The sequence below is a fragment of the Bombina bombina genome, chromosome 7 (genome assembly GCF_027579735.1).
Source record: "Bombina bombina isolate aBomBom1 chromosome 7, aBomBom1.pri, whole genome shotgun sequence".
Taxonomy (NCBI): domain Eukaryota; kingdom Metazoa; phylum Chordata; class Amphibia; order Anura; family Bombinatoridae; genus Bombina; species Bombina bombina.
Window position 1 is genome coordinate 230,837,260 of NC_069505.1, and position 25,222 is coordinate 230,862,481.

Sequence of the window (25,222 nt, forward strand, 5' to 3'; positions counted from 1 at the left end):
ACCAACCCCCCCCCAATAAAATAACTATCTAAAAAAAACTAAGCTCCCCATTGCCCTGAAAAGGGCATTTGTATGGGCATTTCCCTTAAAAGGGCATTTAGCTCTTTTACATGCCCAGACCCTAAACTAAAAATAAAACTCACCCAAAAAACTCTTAAAAAAACCTAACACTAACCTCCAACAATCCACTTACAGTTCTTGAAGTCCAGCTTGAAGGATCCATCCAGCCGGCGAAGTCCTTATCCATGTAGCAAGAAGTCTTCATCCGGGCAGCCTCTTCCATCTTCATCCAGCCAGCGAAGTCCTCATCCAGGCGGAAAGAAGTCTTCATCCAGACGGCATCTTCTATCTTCATCCACCCGGCGCTGAGCGGGTCCATCCTGAAGACATCCGGCATGGAGCATCCTCTTCATACGTTAGCCGCTGTAAACTGGAACTTTAATGCAAGTGACGTCATCCAAGATGGCGTCCCTTGGATTCCTATTGGAATTGCTAAAATCCTATTTGCTGTTCCAATCAGCCAATAGGATGAGAGCTCAATCCTATTGGCTGATTGGAGCAGCCAATAGGATTTTAGCAGCTCTAATCCTATTGGCTGATTGGAACAGCCAATAGGATTTTAGCAGCTCTAATCCTATTGGCTGATTGAAATCTTTCAGCCAATAAGAATGCAAGGGACACCATCTTAGATGACGTCACATGCATTAAAGTTCCAGTTATGGTGACGACCGTATGAAGAGGATGCTCCGCGCCGGATATCTTCAGGATGGACCCGCTCCTCGCCGGATGGATGCAGATAGAAGATGCCATCTGGATGAAGACTTCTTTCCGCCTGGATGAGGACTTCGCCAGTTGGATGAAGATGGTAGAGTCTACCCGGATGAAGACTTCTTGCCGCATGGAATTCGCCGGCTGGATGGATTCTTCCAGCGGTACTTCAATAACTGTAAGTGGATCGTTGGGGGTTAGTGTTAGGTTTTTTCAAGGGTTTTTTGGGTGGGTTTTATTTTTAGTTTATTTTTAGTTTAGGGTCTGGGCATGTAAAAGAGCTAAATGCCCATACAAATGCCCTTTTCAGGGCAATGGGGAGCTTAGGTTTTTTTAGATAGTTATTTTTTTACTGTTGCTGGGGTGTTTGTATTTTGTTTACAGGTAAAAGCGCTGTTATCTTTGGGGCAATGCCCCACAAAAGACCCTTTTAAGGGCTATTGGTAGTTTACTGTAGGCTAGGTTTTTTTTTACTTTGGGGGGGCTTTTTTATTTTGATAGGGCTATTACTGTAGATTAGGTGTAATTCTTTTTTTATTTTTGATAATTTGTTTTTTCGTAATTTAGTGTTTATCTTTTTTTTGTAATTAGATACTTTTTGTAATTTTTAAAGTAGTGTTAGGATTTTTTTAATGTGTAGTTTAGTTTAATTTAATTGATATTTAGTTTAATAATTATCTTAGTTTAATTGTTAGTTTAAAATTAATTTATTTAATTTGACAGGTAAGTTTTAATTTAATTTAAGAAAGGGAAATTGTTATTTTAATATAAAGTTAGGGGGGCGTTAGGTTTAGTGGTTAATAGTCTATTTTAATAGTCTATTTTAATAGTCTATTTTAGTATATTTCGTTGTGGGGGGCTTTCGGTTTAGGAGTTAATAGTTTATTTAAGCATATTTTTTTGTGGGGTGGCTTGCGGTTTAGGGGTTAATAGGTTTATTAATGTGGCGGTGTGGGCGGACAGCAGATTAAGGGTTAATTATATTTAAATAGTGTTTGCGATGCGGGCAGGCGGCAGTTTAGGGGTTAATAGGTTTATTATAGTGGCGATGATGACGGGAGCAGCGGAATAGGGGTTAATACATTTTTTTTTTTAAATATCTTTATTTTTCAAGTGCAACAGACAGATGGAGGTAATTACATTCTGTAGTATTTACGTAGTATATGATTACATGGCAAATGATAACATCAATTATAAAACAGTTGTCATGTCAATACTGTAGCCTGGATCTTGAAAAGTGATAAAAGAAAGGAGCAAAAAACAAAAACAAAAAAAAACAAATTTCCATCGTGCACAATTTTTCTTTTTACCTTAAACACAAAATAATATTAACTTCCTAACTCTCAGCTGGCATAGTTCACTCTCCGACAACCTCCTCCCCCCCCCCCCCGGGAACTTCTTCGAACTAGTCTACCAGTCTCCTCGCAATGTTGCCTCTAAAACGTATTCTGTGTTCTTAAATGGTGCAATGATTATAGTACGCGAAGTATCTGGTAGTGTGTGAATAAAGGGTCCCCATTTGTTAAAGAAGGACCGAACCCTAGCATTCATGTCTCCTAAGCCGTCTGCTTGCTCAATAAAAAGTTGTTTTAGCAACGCCTGCTTTAGCTGTGTAACAGTGGGTGGATTTCGTTTGAGCCAATTTTGGAAGATCAGATGTCTCGCCATCAATACTTTATTAGAGATAAGTAGTTTAATATGTTTGGGTAGGCCTAAGAAGTCAAGGAATACTACATTCTGAAATGTCCAATCCCCACAGGGACACTGTATTTTTGTCTTTACCCAGTGTACCGTCATCTTCCAGAATCTGACTAGTTTAGGACAGTTCCACACCATGTGTTCAATATCTGCGTCTATCAGACTGCATCTAGGACACTTACTGTCCCTGTCTGCCTTCCATCTCTGGAATTTCCCAGGGGTAACATAGCTGTCGTGTATTAGCTTAAAATGGGATTCTCTCACCTCTGAGGAGAGAGTTGCTAACTTTACTCTACTGATGCTTTTCTCAACTTCCGCCGCTGTCACATCTTTTGCAAGCCTATCACTCCAAATGGAGGCTATCTTGTCTATGCAGGTTGTCCCCGCTAGTCTGTTCATCTTTGTGTACAATGGTGCTATAGAGGTGTTAATACATTTTAATAGTGGCGGCGATGTCCGGAGCGGCAGATTAGGGGTTAATAACTTTATTATAGTGTTTGCGATGCGGGAGGGCCTCGGTTTAGGTGTTAGTGTACTTTGTAACACTTTAGTTATGAGTTTTATGGTACAGCTTTGTAACACAAAACTCATAACTACTGACTTAAGATGGCGGTACGGATCTTGTGGTTATAGAGTGTACCACTCACTTTTTGGTCTCCCAGGCAAAGTCGTAATACCGGTGCTATGGGAGTCCCATTGAAAAAGGACTTTTTTTAAAGTGCGGTACTGACGTTGCGTTACTGGCTAAAAGGTGTACGGTACACCTATAGTTACAAGACTTGTAATAGCAGCGTTAGGGAAAATGAAGCGTTATGGGCCATAACGATGCTATTTGACTCATAGCGCAAAACTCGTAATCTAGCTGTTTATTTGAAAAACAAGGCATCTAAGCTAAGAAGCCAGCCAATTTTTGGTTCAGAACACTGGACAGTACTTGTTTATTGATGATGTCCAATTAGCAAGGACAACCCAGGTTGTGAACCAAAAATGGGCCGGCTTCTAAACTTATATTTTTGCTTTTCAAATGAAGATGGCAAGGGAATAAATAAAAATTGATGATAGGATAAATGTGTCAGTGGCTACAACCCTTATATTTTCCACCCACTGCTAGGATGGCTAAGTCCTTATATAAATACCGTAACTACTATAGTACTAGACTTCATATTGCCCAAGCCTCCTATTACCTCTCATTTGAGCTAAGGCTATATTAGCGCTATCACACGGGTTCAGACCAGGTTTTGATTATATCAGGTAAGCCAGTTATCTATGTTTGACATTAAATAATACTCATCTGCTCGCATTGGATGTCCAGACTATATTTTTACCCTTACAGCCCTATAAGAGGACTATACAAACCCTTCTTGAACATACTTGAGGGATTCTGTGACAGGTTTTTTCTAGCAGGTCAGTATTAGGTTAGGAGTCACTCTACTATAAATGTTATTATATAGAAGATTCAGAAATGTTATGCAACTGTTATGGTTTTACTTATTGTTATCCGTCTTGTCCTTCCTTGCACCTAGAGACTACAGCTACTTGCTTACAACAAAGCTTTTTAATGCATCTACTGCTCCGTGAGAATGCAAGCAAAATTATTAGCGCCTCTTAACTAAATTACGCTTATTTTTTACTCTTCATATGAGTCAGATGCCCTAACAACCCATAGTCTGTATACCCTTTGTCATGGCCGCCAGTTTATCAAGTAGCCAAACACCATATGATGGTTAGAGAACAGAGGGAAAAAAAAAACAAACAAAAAAAAAAAAAAACTTTAGAGTTCCCGCCATGTTCCTCAAAATACCTGTATATTTATATAAGGCTCCGCCCTCCACCCTTTCCCCTATATGCATAGCGGTGCTTACCCGCTGAATATCCCCCCCCCTCCTTACTATATATGTGTTCTCCTTTGGGAGCTTCTACCGAACTGTACACCTGGCCATTAGTTACTTTGTATAATTGTGGTCCATTGGGCCTAAAACTATGTTACCAACAGGTCGGTCATTTATGCTATGTTATTGAAAAATCAAGGTTTTATTAGCCTGCTACTATTGTCTTATATAACTGCCGAACTGTTACACTCAATTTTGTCTGTATCTTTTCCCTGTGTCAAAAAGGCGTATTATGTTTTATGTTTATCATGCTAAACCTCAATAAAAAATATTTAAAAAAATTGATAATAGGAGTAAATTAAAAAGTTGCTTAAAATTGCTCCTCTAACTGAATCATGAAAGAAAAAAATTGGGTTCAGTGTCCCTTTAAAGGAATATAAACCTTATAAATCATCAGCATCAATTGAAATGTGATGTATGCTATGTTTTCTATCTACCAAACACATACATGCCGTTTGGATAACACATTGATTTTCACATATTAACTCTGCTTTCAGTATAAATTACACAATGAATTCAAATAACCTAAATGAAACCTCCAAATGTCAATTTTTACAAATCTGCATTGCAAGTTTATGAGCTAAAACAAAAGGATGTAAAAAAAATGAATGCCCCTTTGAACAAACACTCAACTAGATTACGAGTTTTGTGCTAAACAGGGTACGAAAATAACGGCAAAAAAAATTGCATTATTGCACTCTCCATAGCGCTGCCATTACGAGTTACTGAAAAGCCTCCTTGTACTGTGCGTTACGGTGTGTTAAGCTCCATACCACACAAAATACAAGGGCTGAGTTTACGTGCTCATGCATGCTTTCCCCTATAGACATCAATGGGGAGAAAATGTTAAAAAAAAAACTAACATCTGCATTCGCGGAATGGAAATCGCCGTAACGCAAACCCATTGATGTCTCTAGGGAAAAGAAAGTTACATTTAAAACTAACACCCTAACATAAACCTTGTGAAGAGACCAATCTTGCCACTGTGCATTGGAGGAGCCTGGATGCCCGCCTGCTGCCTTTAGACTATGGCCCCATGTTGAAACGCTTGATTTTCCCCTGCAGGGAAACGAATGCCGGGTGGTTCGGTGCTTGCCCTATTTGAACAGTGATACCCCAGATAGCTATGCCATGGAGCCCATTCCTATAACGAAAGACTATGTGAAAGACTTTGGCTCCATGGCAATTGAACTGTATGTGTGTGATCTGAGCGCCATTCAGTAATAAGGTGCGCTCAGATCTAGGCTATCTGGGGATATGTGGAATGTGCCTGTTTTGTGCAGTGGCTGCACAGTTGTTTGTTTTTATGTATTTTATTGTCTTTTGCTACCATGTGTTCAATGGAGTTTTGCCCCTGTCCTTGGAGATAATTGGATTACTTCCCAATTATCTGCCTGTGATAATTACATTAACCCATTGTGTAAGATAATTGTATCACAGGCAGAGGGGAGGATTTTGTGTGGGAGTGTCTGAGTGTATTGTATGTGTTTATTGGTTGTTTTACAAAACCCTGTGGGTGGTACTAATGTGTAAGAATGTGTATAAGAACAATAAACCCACAGCTCTGCCTGTTCACTGCTTGACCCTCAACACGGTGCCTTGTCTTGTCTTTGGGGGGGGGGGATTTACTGTATGCTGTTAGAGACTGATTGCCAGGAGTGTAAGCCGCTTGGGTGCTTTTCCTGTTCATCTGTAGATAAGAAGACAAGAGAGGCGCCAAACATAAAACAATATTGTCTGAACCATGGGCCAATAGCCCCCCCTGTGTGCAGGATATACTCACAAAGGCTGCGGCACACGTACTGTGCCTGTTGAAGCGGATCGGGACTATTCAGAGTCGCCCGACGGACACACAAAGAAGCCGGTACACGTGACCCCTGTAACCAATAGCAGGCCAATTCACCTGTCAGGTCCGGATCAACGGTCACTCACTGGAAATAGGTGGTTGCGGTCACTCTGATGAAGCTGAAGATTTAGGGAACTCACACTCTGACTGCTCCTCAAAAGACTGCAGTCTTTTGAGGAGCAGTCAGAGTGTGAGTTCCCTAAATCTTCAGCTTCATCAGAGTGACCGCAACCACCTATTTCCAGTGAGTGACCGTTGATCCGGACCTGACAGGTGAATTGGCCTGCTATTGGTTACAGGGGTCACGTGTACCGGCTTCTTTGTGTGTCCGTCGGGCGACTCTGAATAGTCCCGATCCGCTTCAACAGGCACAGTACGTGTGCCGCAGCCTTTGTGAGTATATCCTGCACACAGGGGGGGGCTATTGGCCCATGGTTCAGACGATATTGTTTTATGTTTGGCGCCTCTCTTGTCTTCTTATCTACAGCCGGGTACTCCTATGGATTACTGCTGAGAGTGCAGCCCTTAGTTTGTGAATTCCTTCGAGCAATCGATACCAGCTCCATCCAAGCACCAGCGCACCTCTGGGGATCTTTCGATCTTCTTTTTCCTGTTCATCTGCTAGCAGCTATTCGTGAGGTTCCAGTTGGGGAGTTTGGTGTTCTGCAGTAGCTGTGCCTGTGTCTCTGGAAGATCTACTAAATGGCAGTTTAACCCCTTGTGTGCAAAACGGCCCATTACAAGTGGTGGCAGTGGTGGCAGTGGTTTCAGTGGTGGGATCGTTCCCACAGCCAGAAGGACAGCTACAAGAGACACCATTCCATGGATTTACAAGTTGGGGACAACACATGTCCCAGTACAGTGACCCTAAAAGCAACAGAATGGAACCAGCAGTGTTATACGAGGAGGAGAACCTGGATGGCCGGGATGCATTAAGGAAAGGCATCTGGTACCAGGCCCTGGATAATGTTCAATACCAGCGGGGTGAGAGTCTCCCCAGTGAAGAGCAGATGTTGCAGAAGCAAGTGGCCCTGCGGATGCCCTTCCTGGGAGAGCAGCCCGTGGAGGAATGGGTGAAGGAACTAGAGCACCGGATATGGCAGGAGCATGCCTACCAGGCGCTCTGGTGGTATATGGCACAGTATATACCCTGGACAGCTGAGCATGACAAGCCAGAGGGAGAGAAGTTTGATGGTCCTGGCTTGTTATGGGAATCCTTTGCAGAGCCTGACTTCGGGAGCCCTGCGCAGACCAGACTTCAGGACATTTTCTACGAGAGGGAGGCTAGGCATGACTGGGATTACCCCCATGAGGTAGAGCAAGACCTGGCTCACCTAGCAACCCTGGAGTGGGAACTGGAGCAAGACTACCGAGATCTCTTCCACTCCATTGGGAAGGCTCAGCAGGACAGCAAGGTGACAGACCCAGATCCAGACCCATTCAGCTGGGAAGATATTGTCTAATAATCTACCCATTGCCTCTAAAGGGACATTTGTATGGGCATTGCCCTTAAAAGGGCATTCAGCTCTTTTACAAGTGCCCATCCTTAATCTAAAAAAAACCCAAGAACACCCAATTAAGAAAAAACCTAACACTAACCCCATAAAATCTACTCACGGTTCCTATAGTCCGGACATCCATCTTCATCCAGGTGGCGAGACCTTCATCCTTCTTGGGGACGTCTTCTATCTTCCTCCCGACGGCACAAAGCTATCCTGAAGGTCAATGACATCCTGCGCTGAGCATCCTCTTTATACGGTCACCACTGTACACTGAAGTTGAATGCAAGGTACTTGTTTCAAAATGGCATACCTTGCATTCCTATTGGCTGATTTGATTCTTCAAATTCAAATGTTGGGGAGCGGCAGATTAGGGGTTAATAACTTTTATTAGTGTTGGCGATGTTGGAGAGCGGCGGATTAGGGGTTAATAGGTTTATTTAATTGTTGTGATGTGGGTGGGCAGCAGATTAGGGTTTAATCGGTAGTTTATGGGTGTTAGTGTACTTTGTAACATTTTAGTTATGAGTTTTGTGAAACTTTTTTTTTACACAAAATCCATAACTACTGGTCTCAGATGGCCGTATGGATCGTCTCCGTACAGGCTGTAACGCAAGCATTTTAGCCGGACCGCACAACCTGTAATACAGGCGTTATGAAAATCCCTAATTTTTTTGAGTGCGGAATAGACGTTGCGTTACAGGCTAAAATGCTTGCGGTATAGCTATACTGCTGCGACTCGTAATATGCGTTCCCGGCCATTCCTTGCGCATTGGCCAATTTTTCAGCGGTATAGCTGTACCACAAAACTCGTAATCTAGCCGAATGTGAACAATATTTGATCAAACTAGTTGCCCATTCATAGATCTCAGATCAGACTTGGCTACCTTGAGAAAGTTACCAGAAACAATCATACATCCATTAACTTGCTATATATCTTATTAAAGTTATATTTAACTCAAAGTTTTATTTCCCCATGTTTAAATGTATGTAGTAAAAATATGTTAAATGTATTTTCTTTATTTATTTTGCCAACTTTTACTGTAATTAATACTAATTTAATTTAGATTGTTTTCTTACCATAGTGTACGGATCAAAGTCTTCCTCATATTTCTGGAAACCCTCAAGAGAAATAAAAAGTTTAAAGTTATCATTTTACTCCAAATTTTAAAAGAAAAACAAAACACAAAACGTAAAACAAACTAAACGGAAGAGAAAGACAAACAGAAGGAATGCTTTTTCCTGACAGTCAGAAATCATATTTCACCCTTGTTTTTCTTCTTAATTTGTTTATGTCCTATCGCCCATGACTTGTCAATTTGAGGATGGAAACATTATCTCTTTGGTTGCCAAAATGTTCTGCAATGGAATATGTTGCAGCTATTTCTGGCAGCCTATAGGGTAAGCACTGCAGAATGCATGGTAGCCATGGCTAGCAGCCAACAAGATTAATCACTGCCGAATTAGTTGTAGCCTAGTTTGGCAACCGAGATTAATTTAATCTTTAGAAAATATCTCTGCCAAGATAACAAAATAAATCTGGTTTTAAGCTATTTTAATTGCAGTTTACCACAGACCAATGCACATTACAGCAAATTAGGACTATCTCATAGTCATTTTATAATGTGCTAATGCTTGTTTATTACAAATAAGGTTAACGGCTTATTAATCAGCTCTGAAAATACATGGAGCACAGCTGTGAATTCCGGATATACAGAAAAATTACTCACATAATTTATTTGCAATTATACTATTATAGGTAAATATGCAACAGACATAACTATTCATAATGACAATCAAATTGTACAGCACGCAGAGAAGAATGCTCACAGCACACTACGTGCAGATGGTTACTTGTTTTTTGCTAGATCTAAAAGACGAGTTGTACACAACCATCCGCTTTAGCATCTCAGGCGGCTGGAAAATAGAGGAACACAGAGAATGAAAGGTTATTCTCCTTTTAACAACATATGAAAGGCTAATATGTTGAACTGGTTATGGTTACATCATCAACTCCTAAACTTGTGTTATAATAAAGGGTGTAATAAATAGTGAATACATCCCTAGGTCCTTTGCTATATTAATTTTGTGTGATGAAGCTATGAATAATCATTGGAACCATGGAAGACAGGCATTTGATCATTTTGTGGGTAGAATTTGAAAAGTGAGAGTTCAAAGGTTGATTCTCAGAAAATTATCTGGTCTTTAGTAATATTTAAATAGTAGAATGAATTTCCAAGAGAGCAAATACCCCAAAACAAATAAATATTTACCATCCATATATTTTAAGATGACAAGAAGAAACCGCCCCCCCCCCCCAAAAGTAGCAGCAGCAGTACAGGTATCATACAAATAGGGTTTAAAGAAAATGATTTGAATAAACATAACCCCATGATTTTCAGTTGATAATTTCACATCATCATAAATCTTATATATCAGCTATCAAAAATGTTTTGGAATACCATGTCCACACAGCTAAATTATTTATTGGCAGGTAATGAGTGTTTACTACTGAATGCTACCATCCATCAAAATACAGCATACTGAAGGTTAAAACCTTGTAGGATTTAAAGGTAAATTCATTTGATGCAACAACACTTTGCTTTCAAATGATTAGTAGCTATAGCTCTTGCAAGCATCTAACCCCTATACTGGTTTTGTTGAGCCATATATTTATAAGAAATGAGAAGGTCTCCATTAAATATGAAACCAAAAGAAAAAAAAATAATATGTGGCTTGCTTCATGGCATATGTAGATAACAATAAAGTGTACATATTGTAAAAAGTCACACAAGCATATATCATTTTCATACATGATATTTGTGTGTAAGAAGGTGGTAACATTTAGGCTGACCTTGGCAAGGTCAAAAGTAAATGCTTTTAAAATCTGGGTGGGGTTTGGGAATTTAGGGTTTGGTTTTAATTGGAAATGAGGGTAGCAAGACTAAGCTTCCAATTTGACATCGTCCCCCAACCGGCAGGGCAACTGGGAAGTATGTAGTTGTACAGATTTTGCCAACTTCCATTTAGCATTTTGTTTACGGCAATAAATAAAAAATGATAAACAATGTGATATATGTATATAATAAAAGAATATGAAATTTATAATAAAGTCCCAAATATTGGTATTTTCCGAGTGCATTCTTCTGTTGTCGCTTCCCGTTGATCAAAGGAAGAAAAGAAAAAGCACACAAGACCGGATAAACCTTTTACCACACATAATCCGTCATTCTTGGATTACATCGATCCAGAGGGGGCTGTGTATGAACCAATAATAATACAAAACACTGAACACACAGAGCATATGTTGCTCTGACCCATGTGAGTATGGTTTTGATGTCCAATAGTTCATTAGGATTTACAAAAGTATTACACTATTTTGTGTGCTTTTTCTTTTCTTTCTTTGATCCTCACGAAGTGACAACAAAAGAATACACACGGAAAATACCAAAAAATGGTACTTAATCAGAAATTTCATATAACATTTTATTATATACATATATCAGATTGTTTATCACATTGATTGTTTTTTGTGATTCATTCAAAATTTATATTGTACAATAAGTTAAACCTGTTTGAGATCCCATGACATATTTTTATACAAATGGATTACAATATGTATTGCCATAACAGGTCTTTAGCTAAGAACAAGGACAATTTAAAGGGACACTAAACCCGCATTTTTTTCTTTCATGATTCAGATAGAGCAGCAATCTTAATAAACTTAGTATCAAATTGTATTTGTTCTCTTGCTATCTTTATTGGAAAAAGAAGGTATATAAGCTTAGGAGCTGACCCATTTTTGGTTTAGGACCCTGGGTAGCGCTTGCTGATTTATAGCTACATTTAGCCACCAATTAGCAAGCGCTACCCAGGTGCTGAACCAAAAATTGGGCGACTCCTAAGCTTAGATTCCTGCTTTTCAAATAATGACAGCAAGAGAATGAAAAAAAATGTGAATAGGAGTAAATTAGAAAGTTGCTTAAAACTGCTGCTCCATCTGAATCATGAAAGAAAAAAATGTGGGTTTAGTGTCCCTGCAAAACCCAAATAATATTGTAGACAAGGAAGTCCGTGTTTTTTTTTCATATGGTAGGCCAGTCACATATTACTCTGTTTATATGGCATTCCGGTCGCTAACAACTGTTTTATATGTAGTTCCTATCACTAATACCTTTCTTTATAAGGAGATCTGGTCACATATACTTTTTATATGGATTTCGATCACTAATTAATTTTATACGGAGGTTCCATCACTAATGACTTTTTTTAGAAGGAGGTCTGGTCATTAATTACTTTTTGTATGGAGTTCCGATCACTAATGACTTTCTTTATATGGAGTTCCATCACTAATAACTTTTTTATATGGAGGTCTGCTCACTAATGACCTTTTTATAACGAGGTCTAGTCACTAAGGACTTCATTTTAAATAGAGTTCCGGCCACTAACAACTTGTTATATGGAGTTCCAGCTACTAATTATTTATACAGAGTACTGGTCAGGTATTGGGGCCTATCTATCAAGCTCTGAAAGGAGCTTGACGGCCCGTGTTTCTGGCGAGTCTTCAGACTCACCAGAAACAGCAGTTATGAAGCAGCGGTCACAAAGACCGCTGCTCCATAACCTGTCCGCTTGCTCTGAGCAGGCGGACAGACATCGCCGGAAATCAACCCGATCGAGTACGATCGGGTTGATTGACACCTTCCTGCTGGCTGCCCATTGGCCGTGAGTCTGCAGGGGGCAGCCTGGTGCAATGCTGAATACGGAGAGCGTATTGCTCTCCGTATTCAGCGAGGCCTGTCGGACCTGATCCACACTGTCGGATCAGGTTCGACAGATCTTTGATAAATAGAGGCCATAGCCTTTTTATATGGATGGTTGGTTACTGTTAACTTTTTAAAAAATGGATGGATCCTCATAAATGTTTTTTTATTTGGTGGGCTGGCCACTAATACTTATTTTTTTATATGATGGGCTCGTCACTAATGATTATTTTTTTATATGATGGGCTCGTCACTAATGATTATTTTTTATATGATGGGCTCGTCACTAATGATTATTTTTTATATGATGGGCTCGTCACTAATGATTATTTTTTATATGATGGGCTCGTCACTAATGATTATTTTTTAAATGATGGGCTCGTCACTAATGATTATTTTTTTATATGATGGGCTCGTCACTAATGATTATTTTTTATATGATGGGCTCGTCACTAATGATTATTTTTTATATGATGGGCTCGTCACTAATGATTATTTTTTAAATGATGGGCTCGTCACTAATGATTATTTTTTTATATGATGGGCTCGTCACTAATGATTATTTTTTATATGGTGGGCTGGTCACTAATAATTATTTTTTATATGGTGGGCTGGTCACTAATAATTATTTTTTATATGGTGGGCTGGTCATTAAAGATGATCTTTTTAGGATAGACTGGTAACTATTGGGGGTGCATTTTATTGTATTTATGATTAAAATGCTACTGTTATGATAAACACCTCAATATAAAATTATAATATAATTACTTTTTAGTTTAAAATAATCTAGTAAATAAGTAACTAGAAATTAATTTAATTTAACTGCATATGCTACATAAATTTACAAAAATACACACAATTAATTGCCTATTGAGAAGTGCAGAACTGTGGAACATACAATTCCCTTGTCCCACAGACCACAGCTTTCAGCATCTCAGATATAACAGAATCAGAAACTAAATGTTTTTACATTTAGATTCATTACTTTTTCATTTAACTTATAAAAAAATAAACATTCTAATTAAAGTATTAATTTCAAGCAGGGTTCCTAAAACAACTCACTTTCTGCACATAAAACTTCAGAACATCAGAAACTTTGTACGTTGGGTTATTAAAAGTTACAGTGATTGGTACAAAAATGCTTTGTTCTTTATTATTCAATTGGTTGGCACAAAATCCCAAACTGCTTTATTTGCTTTATTGTAAAACACTGGTTTCTTTTCCTTTTGACACTAATTACTGCTGATTGTTTCAATGTAGTATTTAGCAGGGCCTTCCCCGCAATTAATCTGCAATTTTTGTTCAGCAATTATACTGAATGAAATTCATTTTAATTTGACAAATATTTGCTCTGTGTAGTTTTCTCTTAAATATTTTGCTTAGATTGTAAAAATGATTTAAAAATGATAAAGGGACATAAAACAGGTTGAGATCTGTGCATATCCTAAAAGGGCAAATTAATTAAAAATAGTTTGCATAAAAAATTTTTTAAAAAATTGCTGGCAAGTATTATAAAATAATTTTCAAAAATAAGCAAAATGAATTAAATAGCTAAACTGCCTGAAGCAGCCAACTCCACCCCTCTTATCAGTGTTTAGACACAGGCATTGTATTTCAACTGAGGTCACAACTTCTAGGCAGCTCCAGCAGATAATCCCTTTGCACTTCTGCATTCTACCAAAACAACAATAGATATAGATACAGCCATAGAAGGAAATGTGTGGTGGGGAGTTATAGCTTTACAATTCAGAAACTAAAAATAAAGGGTTAATGGCGAGGCACTGCATTATAAATTTGCAGGTAAAGTAATTAAAGTAATTAATGTATGTCCCTGCATATGAAATAACAATATGATGATCACTGAATTCAGAACACAAACGCACACACACACACACACACACATATATATATATATATATATATATATATATATATATATATACATGTATATTGATAGAAACAAAAGAAAAAGAGAAGCATTTAATGGCACACTTAGAGAGGGTAGTTATTGACAATATGTGCTGAATGGAGTGTAGGTAATTAAAACATAATGTTTAATTCATATAAATAAAATAAGTTAATTAATTGTGGACCTTGCCACCCAATGTTAAAACATACTTAAAAACACAAAGAGTGTAGAAAAAACACTGCCTCCTCTAGCGGAGTATACAGGATAAACCTGTATAGTTACAATATATCAGAAGTACAGTGTGTAGAACAAACTAACCCAAATGCTAGTAGGGGAGGTTCTCAGGATCAGCCCTATCATTCCCAACAAAATGCCCCTATAAGCAGATAATATGGATTGAGTTCTACAAAATGCCAATAAAGGCCTTTGACAAAGCAGATGTGAAACGCGCGTCAGGCGTTCGCACTGCCTCCTTTTCCTCTACGATAGTTAAACTGTTGGCCTTAATTGACATTTTTGTAGAACGCAATACATATTATCTGCTTATAGGGGCATTTTGTTGGGAACGATAGGGCTGATCCTGAGGGCTCTCCCATTATAATTTATGGATATATTCCCTATATGTTATACTGGAGTTTGTCTGCTCCAAGAACCTCCCCTACTAGCATTTGGGTTAGTTTGTTCTACACACTGTACTTCTTATATATTGTAACTATAAAGGTTTATCCTGTATACTCCGCTAGAGGAGGCAGTGTTTGTTCTACACTCTTTGTGTTTTTAAGTATGTTTTAACATTGGATGGCAAGGTCCACAATTAATTTAACTTATTTTATTTATATGAATGAAATGTTATGTTTTAATCAGCTACACTCCATTCAGCACATATTGTCAATAACTTCCCTCTCTAAGTGTGCCATTAAATGCCTCTCTTTTTTTCCTTTGTTTCTCTCAATTTACACTTTATGGCATTAGGCACTACCCACCTTTATATACATAGGACTATTTAAGGGGGTTTGAGGACAGTTATCATTATCCCACCTTCCCTAGAGTTATCTAGGTTTTTTCTTATATATATATATATATATATATATATATATATATATATATATATATATATATATATATATATATATGTGTGTGTATATATATATATATATATATATATATATATACAGTCGTATGAAAAAGTTTAGGCACCCCTGACAATTTCCATGATTTTCATTTACAAATAATTAGGTGTTTGGATCAGCAATTTAATTTTGATCTATCAAATAACGGAAGGACACAGTAATATTTCAGTAGTGAAATGAGGTTTATTGGATTAACAGAAAATGTACAATATGCATCAAAATGAAATCAGACAGGTGCATAAATTTGGGCACCCCAACAGAAATATTGCATCAATATTTAGTAGAGCCTCCTTTAGCAGAAATAACAGCCTCTAGACGCTTCCTATAGACTGTAATGAGTGTCTGGATTCTGGATAAAGGTATTTTGGACCATTCCTCCTTGCAAAACATCTACAGTTCAGTTAGGTTAGGTTTCAAATCACCCCACAGATTTTCAATGATATTCAGGTCTGGGGACTGGGATGGCCATTCCAGAAAATTGTACATGTTCCTCTGCATAAATGAGTAGATTTTGAGCAGTGTTTTGGGTCATTGTCTTGTTGCAATATCCAACCCCGGCATAACTTCAACTTTGTGACTGATTCCTCAACATTATTCTCAAGTATCTGCTGATGTTGAGTGGAATCCATGCAACCCTCAACTTTAACAAGATTCCCAGTACCGGCACTGGCCACACAGCCCCACAGCATGATGGAACATCCAGCAAATTCTACTGTGGGTAGCAAGTGTTTGTCTTGGAACGCTATGTTTTTTTGCCGCCATGCTTAACGCCCCTTGTTATGACCAAATAACTCAATCTTTGTTTCATCAGTCCACAGCACCTTCTTCTTCCAAATTGAAGCTGACTTTTCCAAATGTGCGTTTGCATACCTCAAGTGACTCTGTTTGTGGCGTGTGTGCAGAAAAGGCTTCTTCCAAATCATTCTCCCATTTAGCTTCTCCTTGTGCAAAGTGTGCTGAATTGTTGAACGATGCACAGTGACACCATCTGCACCAAGATTATGTTATAGGTCTTTGGAGGTGGTCTGTGGGCTGTTTTTGACTGTTCTCACCATCCTTTGTCTTTGCCTCTCCGATATTTTACTTGGCCTGCCACTTCTGGCCTTAACAACAACTGTGCCTGTGGTCTTCCATTTCCTCACTATGTTCCTAACAGTGGACGCTGACAGCTTAAATCTCTGCGATAGCTTTTTTTTGCCTTCCCCTAAACCATACTGTTGAACAATCTTTGTTTTCAGATCATTTGAGAGTTGTTTTGAGGCCCGCATGTTGCCACTCTTCAGAGGAGAGTCAAAGAGAACAACTTGCAATTGGCCACCTTAAATACTTTTTCTCATGATTGGATGCACCTGTCTATGAAGTTCAAGGCTTAATGGGCTCACCAAACCAATTGTGTGTTCCAGTTAATCAGTGCTAGGTAGTTACAGGTATTCAAATCAACAAAATGACAAGGGTGCCCAAATTTATGTACTTGTCTATTTTCGTTTTGATGCATATTGCACATTTTCTGTTAATCCAATAAACCTCATTTCACTACTGAAATATTACTGTGTCCTTCAGTTATTTGATAGATCAAAATAAAATTGCTGATCTAAACACCCGATTATTAATAAATTAAAATCATGGAAATTGTCAGGGGTGCCTAAACTTTTGCATACGACTGTATATAACAAATAAATGGAAGCACTCACTAGTCCTTTTCAATTCTGTGATTTGATTGTGATGTTTTGGGGACACACTCCCCTTACTCAGACAAGACTTTTACACACACACACAAACACACACTCACATATATATATATAAATAAGTGCACTCTCACTCGCCAACCCAAACACAGACCAGGGTGCTTAACAGGATATTCAATCTGGATAAGGATAAGCACTCACTGGATTTAAATCCAACAACTATTTTATTCGGCAGTGACGTTTCGGGGCATTCACCCCTTCCTCAGACGTCTGAGGAAGGGGTGAATGCCCCGAAATGTCACTGCCGAATAAAATAGTTGTTGGATTTAAATCCAGTGAGTGCTTATCCTTATCCAGATTATATATATATATATATATATATATATATATATATATATATATTTATTTATTTTTTTGTTTCAAAAGCTTTATAATACTGTAAACATTACAATTAGGAAAAGCATAACAAGTCACAAAAGTAACTACATTAGTGCATTATCTATGCAAAACACTTGTCCATTTACTTGATATACATATATGATACTGCATTGGCAGTAGTGGGAGTGTTGTTACGCTCATTTGCATATTATTACCCATAATGCACTGCTCTAGTTGAAACACTGATAGCTGAGGTATCTGTGAAAGAATGTGCAGATGTGCTATACAATGAGCTTTTAAAAACACGACATTTAAAGATCATGTGCATGCAAGGAAACAAAACCCTTATACATATCTATAGCAGACCTATATACAAGGAGGGACCCTCCTAACCCCTCAGATTTTAGTACAGTAACAAGTGTGGCATTTAATTGTCTGTGTCTATACAATAAGCAGAAGTAATATGTAGATGGGCTATACAATGATCTAGGTCTCTATACTCACAGTGGAGGGGGTTATACTAATCTATTAACTCCCCATAACATATTTTGAGACTGATTTGGCTGCACAATACCAGATTCTCTATGCAGTAAGTAGATTAGATGAACAAGACCAAAACAAATGGTTACAAGTTATTTCTTTGCTGTGCCTATCTTATTCCTCTAACCTGGATCGGCACAGCACTGCTATTAGGGAGTCTGTGTTTAAAACAGACTTTGGAAGTAAAAATGCAAGGCATTGAGAAGTAAATTTGCATATCTTTACCCAGTATCCCCTTCTCCAGTGTAAACTCTGATAGCCAAATGTGCAGATGCACTATAAAGTGATCTGATACCAACCATTAAAAACCAAATTTTACATTGGGAGGAGACAGAAACACTTCCATTTATAAACAATCAGTGTTTGGATACCTTTCAGAATATATTTTTTTTTTTTTACCTATAATCAATGTAACTGTCACAGTATTTCTTCAATGAACCACTAATCCTTGTCATGACTCATGTCAGTGATAGTTTCTATAATACACTATATGCATATAATAATCCAAATATACATATTTTTTTATATGAATATGTCTATTGCACATGGCACTTTTCTATGGCATACTTAGAACTAAAGAATAATGATGCTCACCAAAGGATCTGATTTCACCGCTGGTCTGAGAATGAAATTAGAGTCATGAGGCAACATGATGGGTTTAGATGGGATTGGAACAGCTGGGCGTCGCTGGGTGGGTGGGCTTGGTGCAAACTGCTACATTTGAAACAATGGTATTGGCAAAATAATGACTATGTGATACACAAAGAAAACTAATTGTAACAGCAAAGGCACACACAAAAAAAAACATGCAGTAAAATAAACAATGTTATAAAGAGGAAACTATAGTATTCCCATGGAGGCTATATGTATAAATAATAGTCACATATGTATAATAATAGTCACATATGTATAAGAATAGTCACATGTATACATAATAGTCACATATGTATAAGAATAGTCACATATGTATAAATAATAGTCACATATGTATAATAATAGTCACATATGTATAAGAATAGTCACATGTATACATAATAGTCACATATGTATAAGAATAGTCACATATGTATAAATAATAGTCACATATGTATAATAATAGTCACATATGTATAAGAATAGTCACATGTATACATAATAGTCACATATGTATAAGAATAGTCACATATGCATAAATAATAATCACATATGTATAAATAATAGTCAGATATGTATAATAAGTCACATATGTATAAATAATAGTCACATATGTATAAATAATAGTCACATATGTATAATCATAATACCATATGTATACATATTAGTTAGATATGTATATATAATAGTCAGATATATATAAATAATAGTCACATATGTATAAATAATAGACACATATGTATAATAATAGTCACATATGTATAAATAATAGATATGTATAAATAATAGTCATATATGTATAAGAATAGTCACATATGTATAAATGATAGTCACATATGTATAAGAATAGTCACATATGTATAAATAATAGTCACATATGTATAAGAATAGTCACATATCCTATATTATAAAAGGCCAAGTGTTTGTCTGAAGCCGTCATGCGCAGTAGAGACAAACACTTGGCCTTGAGATGGGGAGCGCGAGGTACACAGCATACAAGCAGCTGTGAGATAGGGAGCGCGAGGTACACAAACAGCTGTGAGGTCTGCTGCGTGAGTGGCCGGGCGTCGTGAGGGGCGTGGCCGGGCGGGTGTCGCCGTGATGGGGCGTGGCCGGACGGGGTCCCGAGATGTGAAGACAGAGCCAGAGAGGGAGCAGGAGAGGGGGGGGGGAGAGAGCCAAAGGGGGGGGGGGGAGAGAGCCAATGGGGGGGAGAGAGACAAAGGGGGGGAGAGAGACAAAGAGGGGGGAGAGAGAGAGACAAAGAGGGGGGAGAGAGAGAGACAAAGAGGAAAAAGAGCCAAAAAGGAGAGAGAGCCAAAGAGGGGGGAGAGAGAGCCAAAGAGGGGGGGGAGAGCCAAAGAGGGGGGGAGAGAGCCAAAGAGGGGGGGAGAGAGCCAAAGGGAGGGGGGGAGAGCCAAAGAGGGGGGAGAGAGCCAAAGAGGAAGGAGAGCCAAAGAGGAGAGCAAAAGAGGGGAGAGAGCCAAAGAGGGGGGGCAGAGCCAAAGAGGGGGGGCAGAGCCAAAGAGGGGGGGAGAGCGCCAAAGAGGGGGGAGAGAACAAAAGAGGGAGGAGAGAGCCAAAGAGGGGAGAGAGAGAGCAAAAGAGGGGGGGGGGGACAAAGAGGGGGGGGAGCCAAAGAGGGGGGAGAGAGAGAGCCAAAGAGGAAAGAGAGCCAAAGAGGAGAGAGAGCAAAAGAGGGGAGAGAGCCAAAGAGGGGGGGAGAGAGAGCCAAAGGGGGGGGGGAGAGAGCCAAAGGGGGGGGGAGAGCCAAAGGGGGGGGGAGAGCCAAAGGGGGGGGAGAGCCAAAGGGGGGGAGAGCCAAAGAGCGGGGAGAGCAAAAGAGGGGAGAGAGCCAAAGAGGGGGGGGGGAGAGCTAAAGAGGGGGGGAGGAGAGCCAAAGAGGGGGGGGAGCCAAAGAGGGGGGAGAGAACAAAAGAGGGGAGAGAGAGAGCAAAGGAGAGGGGGGAGAGAAAGCAAAAGAGAGGGGGGAGAGAAAGCAAAAGAGAGGGGGGAAGAGAGAGCAAAAGAGAGGGGGGAGACAGCAAGGGGTGGGACTGCTGTACTGCAAAAAATGGCCCGTGTACACAGGCTTTAGTACTAGTGTATAAATAATAGTCATATATGTATAAATAATAGTCACATATGTATAAATAATAGTCATATATGTATAAATAATAGTCATATATGTATAAATAATAGTCACATATGTATAAATAATAGTCATATATGTATAATCATAATAACATATGTATAAATATTAGTCAGATATGTATATATAATAGTCAAATATGTATAAATAATAGTCACATATGTATAAATAATAATCAGACATGTATAAATAATAGTTAAATATGTATAAATAGTAATCAGATATGTATAATCATAATCACATATGTATAAATATTAGTCAGATATGTATAAATAATAGTCACATATGTATAAATAATAGTCAGATATGTATAAATAATAATCAGATATGTATAAATAATAGTAACATATGTATAAATAATAATCAGATATGTATAAATAATAGTCACATATGTATAATCATAACCACATATGTATAAATAATAGTCAGATATGTATAAATAAGTCAGATATGTATAATCATAATCACATATGTATAAATATTAGTCAGATATGTATAAATAATAGTCAGATATGTATAAATAATAGTCAGATATGTAATAAATAATAGTCATATATGTATTAATAATAGTCACATGTATAAATAATAGTCACATATGTAAAAATTATGATCACATGTATACATAATAGTCACATATGAATAAATAATAGTCACATATGTTTAAATAATAGTCACATGTATAAATAATAGTCACATATGTAAACATTATAGTCACATATGTTTAAATAATAGTCACATGTATAAATAATAGTCACATATGTAAAAATTATAGTCACATATGTATAAATAATAGTCACATGTATAAATAATAGTCACATGTATAAATAATAGTCACATATGTATTAATAATAGTCACATATGTATAAATAATAGTCACATATGTATTAATAATAGTCACATATGTAAAAATAATAGTCACATGTATAAATAATAGTCACATATGTATTAATAATAGTCACATGTATAAATAATAGTCACATATGTATTAATAATAGATATATTTTAATAATAGTTTTCAGAAAGCAACTCATAACAAGAGTAGGAGGGGAACTAACAACCTACTAATCATGTAGACCTAGATTTGGAGTTTGGCGTTAGCCGTGAAAATCAGCGTTAGAGGCTCCTAACGCTGGTTTTAGGCTACCGCCGGTATTTGGAGTCACTCAAAATAGGGTCTAACGCTCACTTTTCAGCCGCGACTTTTCCATACAGCAGATCCCCTTACGTCAATTGCGTATCCTATCTTTTCAATGGGATTTTTATAACTCCGGTATTTAGAGTAGTTTCTGAAGTGAGCGTTAGACATCTAACGACAAAACTCCAGCCGTAGGAAAAAAGTGAGTAGTTAAGAGCTTTCTGGGCTAACGCCGGTTTCTAAAGCTCTTAACTACTGTACTCTAAAGTACACTAACACCCATAAACTACCTATGTACCCCTAAACCGAGGTCCCCCCACATCGCCGACACTCGAATAAATATTTTTAACCCCTAATCTGCCGACCGCCACCTACGTTATCCTTATATACCCCTAATCTGCTCCCCCTAACACCGCCGACCCCTGTATTATATTTATTAACCCCTAATCTGCCCCCCTCAACGTCGCCTCCATCTGCCTACACTTATTAACCCCTAATCTGCCGACCGCAAAGCGCCGCCACCTACGTTATCCTTATGTACCCCTAATCTGCTGCCCCTAACACAGCCGACCCCTATATTATATTTATTAACCCCTAATCTGCCCCCCACAACGTCGCCTCCACCTGCCTACACTTATTAACCCCTAATCTGCCGAGCGGACCTGAGCGCTACTATAATAAAGTTATTAACCCCTAATCCGCATCACTAACCCTATAATAAATAGTATTAACCCCTAATCTGCTCTCCCTAACATCGCCGACACCTAACTTCAATTATTAACCCCTAATCTGCCGACTGGAGCTCACCGCTACTCTAATAAATGTATTAACCCCTAAAGCTAAGTCTAACCCTAACACTAACACCCCCCTAAGTTAAATATAATTTACATCTAACGAAATTAATTAACTCTTATTAAATAAATTATTCCTATTTAAAGATAAATACTTACCTGTAAAATAAATCCTAATATAGCTACAATATAAATTATAATTATATTATAGCTATTTTAGGATTTAGATTTATTTAACAGGTAACTTTGTATTTATTTTAACCAGGTACAATAGCTATTAAATAGTTAAGAACTATTTAATAGCTAAAATAGTTAAAATAATGACAAAATTACCTGTAAAATAAATCCTAACCTAAGTTACAATTAAACCTAACACTACACTATCAATAAATTAATTAAATAAACTACCTACAATTACCTACAATTAACCTAACACTACACTATCAATAAATTAATTAAATACAATTCCTACAAATAAATACAATTAAATAAACTAGCTAAAGTACAAAAAATAAAAAAGAACTAAGTTACAAAAAATAAAAAAATATTTACAAACATAAGAAAAATATTACAACAATTTTAAACTAATTACACCTACTCTAAGCCCCCTAATAAAACAACAAAGCCCCCCAAAATAAAAAATGCCCTACCCTATTCTAAATTACTAAAGTTAAAAGCTCTTTTACCTTACCAGCCCTGAACAGGGCCCTTTGCGGGGCATGCCCCAAGAAGTTCAGCTCTTTTGCCTGTAAAAAAAAACATACAATACCCCCCCCCAACATTACAACCCACCACCCACATACCCCTAATCTAATCCAAACCCCCCTTAAATAAACCTAACACTAAGCCCCTGAAGATCATCCTACCTTGTCTTCACCTTACCGGGTATCACCGATCCGTCCTGGCTCCGATATCTTCATCCAACCCAAGCGGGGGCTAGACATCCACTGAAGAAGTCCAGAAGAGGGTCCAAGAAGAGGCAATCCGGACCGGCAACCATCTTGATCCAAGCGGCATCTTCTATCTTCATCCGATGACGACCGGCTCCATCCTGAAGACCTCCACCGCGGACCCATCTTCTTCCGGCGACGTCCAACTGAAGAATGACGGTTCCTTTAAGGGACGTCATCCAAGATGGCGTCCCTCAAATTCCGATTGGCTGATAGGATTCTATCAGCCAATCGGAATTAAGGTAGGAATATTCTGATTGGCTGATGGAATCAGCCAATCAGAATCAAGTTCAATCCGATTGGCTGATCCAATCAGCCAATCAGATTGAGCTCGCATTCTATTGGCTGATCGAACAGCCAATAGAATGCGAGCTCAATCTGATTGGCTGATTGGATCAGCCAATCGGATTGAACTTGATTCTGATTGGCTGATTCCATCAGCCAATCAGAATATTCCTACCTTAATTCCGATTGGCTGATAGAATCCTATCAGCCAATCGGAATTCGAGGGACGCCATCTTGGATGACGTCCCTTAAAGGAACCGTCATTCTTCAGTTGGACGTCGCCGGAAGAAGATGGGTCCGTGGTGGAGGTCTTCAGGATGGAGCCGGTCGTCATCGGATGAAGATAGAAGATGCCGCTTGGATCAAGATGGTTGCCGGTCCGGATCGCCTCTTCTTCCAGGATAGGATGAAGACTTTGGACCCTCTTCTGGACTTCTTCAGTGGATGTCTAGCCCCCACTTGGGTTGGATGAAAATATCGGAGCCAGGACGGATCGGTGATACCCGGTGAGGTGAAGACAAGGTAGGAAGATCTTCAGGGGCTTAGTGTTAGGTTTATTTAAGGGGGGTTTGGGTTAGATTAGGGGTATGTGGGTGGTGGGTTGTAATGTTGGGAGGGGGTATTGTATGTTTTTTTTTACAGGCAAAAGAGCTGAACTTCTTGGGGCATGCCCCGCAAAGGGCCCTGTTCAGGGCTGGTAAGGTAAAAGAGCTTTTAACTTTAGTAATTTAGAATAGGGTAGGGCATTTTTTATTTTGGGGGGCTTTGTTGTTTTATTAGGGGGCTTAGAGTAGGTGTAATTAGTTTAAAATTGTTGTAATATTTTTCTTATGTTTGTAAATATTTTTTTATTTTTTGTAACTTAGTTCTTTTTTTATTTTTTGTACTTTAGATAGTTTATTTAATTGTATTTATTTGTAGGAATTGTATTTAATTAATTTATTGATAGTGTAGTGTTAGGTTTAATTGTAACTTAGGTTAGTATTTAAAAGAGGGGAGCAAAAGAGGGGAGAGAGCCAAAGAGGGGGGAGAGAGAGCCAAAGGGGGGGGGGGGAGAGAGCCAAAGGGGGGGGGGAGAGCCAAAGGGGGGGGAGAGCCAAAGGGGGGGGAGAGCCAAAGGGGGGGAGAGCCAAAGAGCGGGGAGAGCAAAAGAGGGGAGAGAGCCAAAGAG

At 38.4% G+C, this 25,222-nt stretch overlaps 1 protein-coding gene across 3 annotated transcripts in view; it reads right to left on the reverse strand.

Moving 5' to 3' along the window:
• Positions 1-25,222, reverse strand: part of USH1C (USH1 protein network component harmonin) — a 393,388-nt gene that overhangs the window by 63,437 nt on the left and 304,729 nt on the right. The window contains exons 19-21 of one of the 3 annotated variants that reach the window (XM_053720653.1): positions 18,700-18,819; positions 9,555-9,617; positions 8,781-8,822 (exon numbers count right to left, since the gene is read on the reverse strand). In XM_053720653.1, coding sequence (XP_053576628.1) covers positions 8,781-8,822; positions 9,555-9,617; positions 18,700-18,819 — 225 coding nt within the window. The remainder of the gene's footprint in view (positions 1-8,780; positions 8,823-9,554; positions 9,618-18,699; positions 18,820-25,222) is intronic. The other 2 variants (XM_053720656.1, XM_053720654.1) reach the window with 2 other exon arrangements.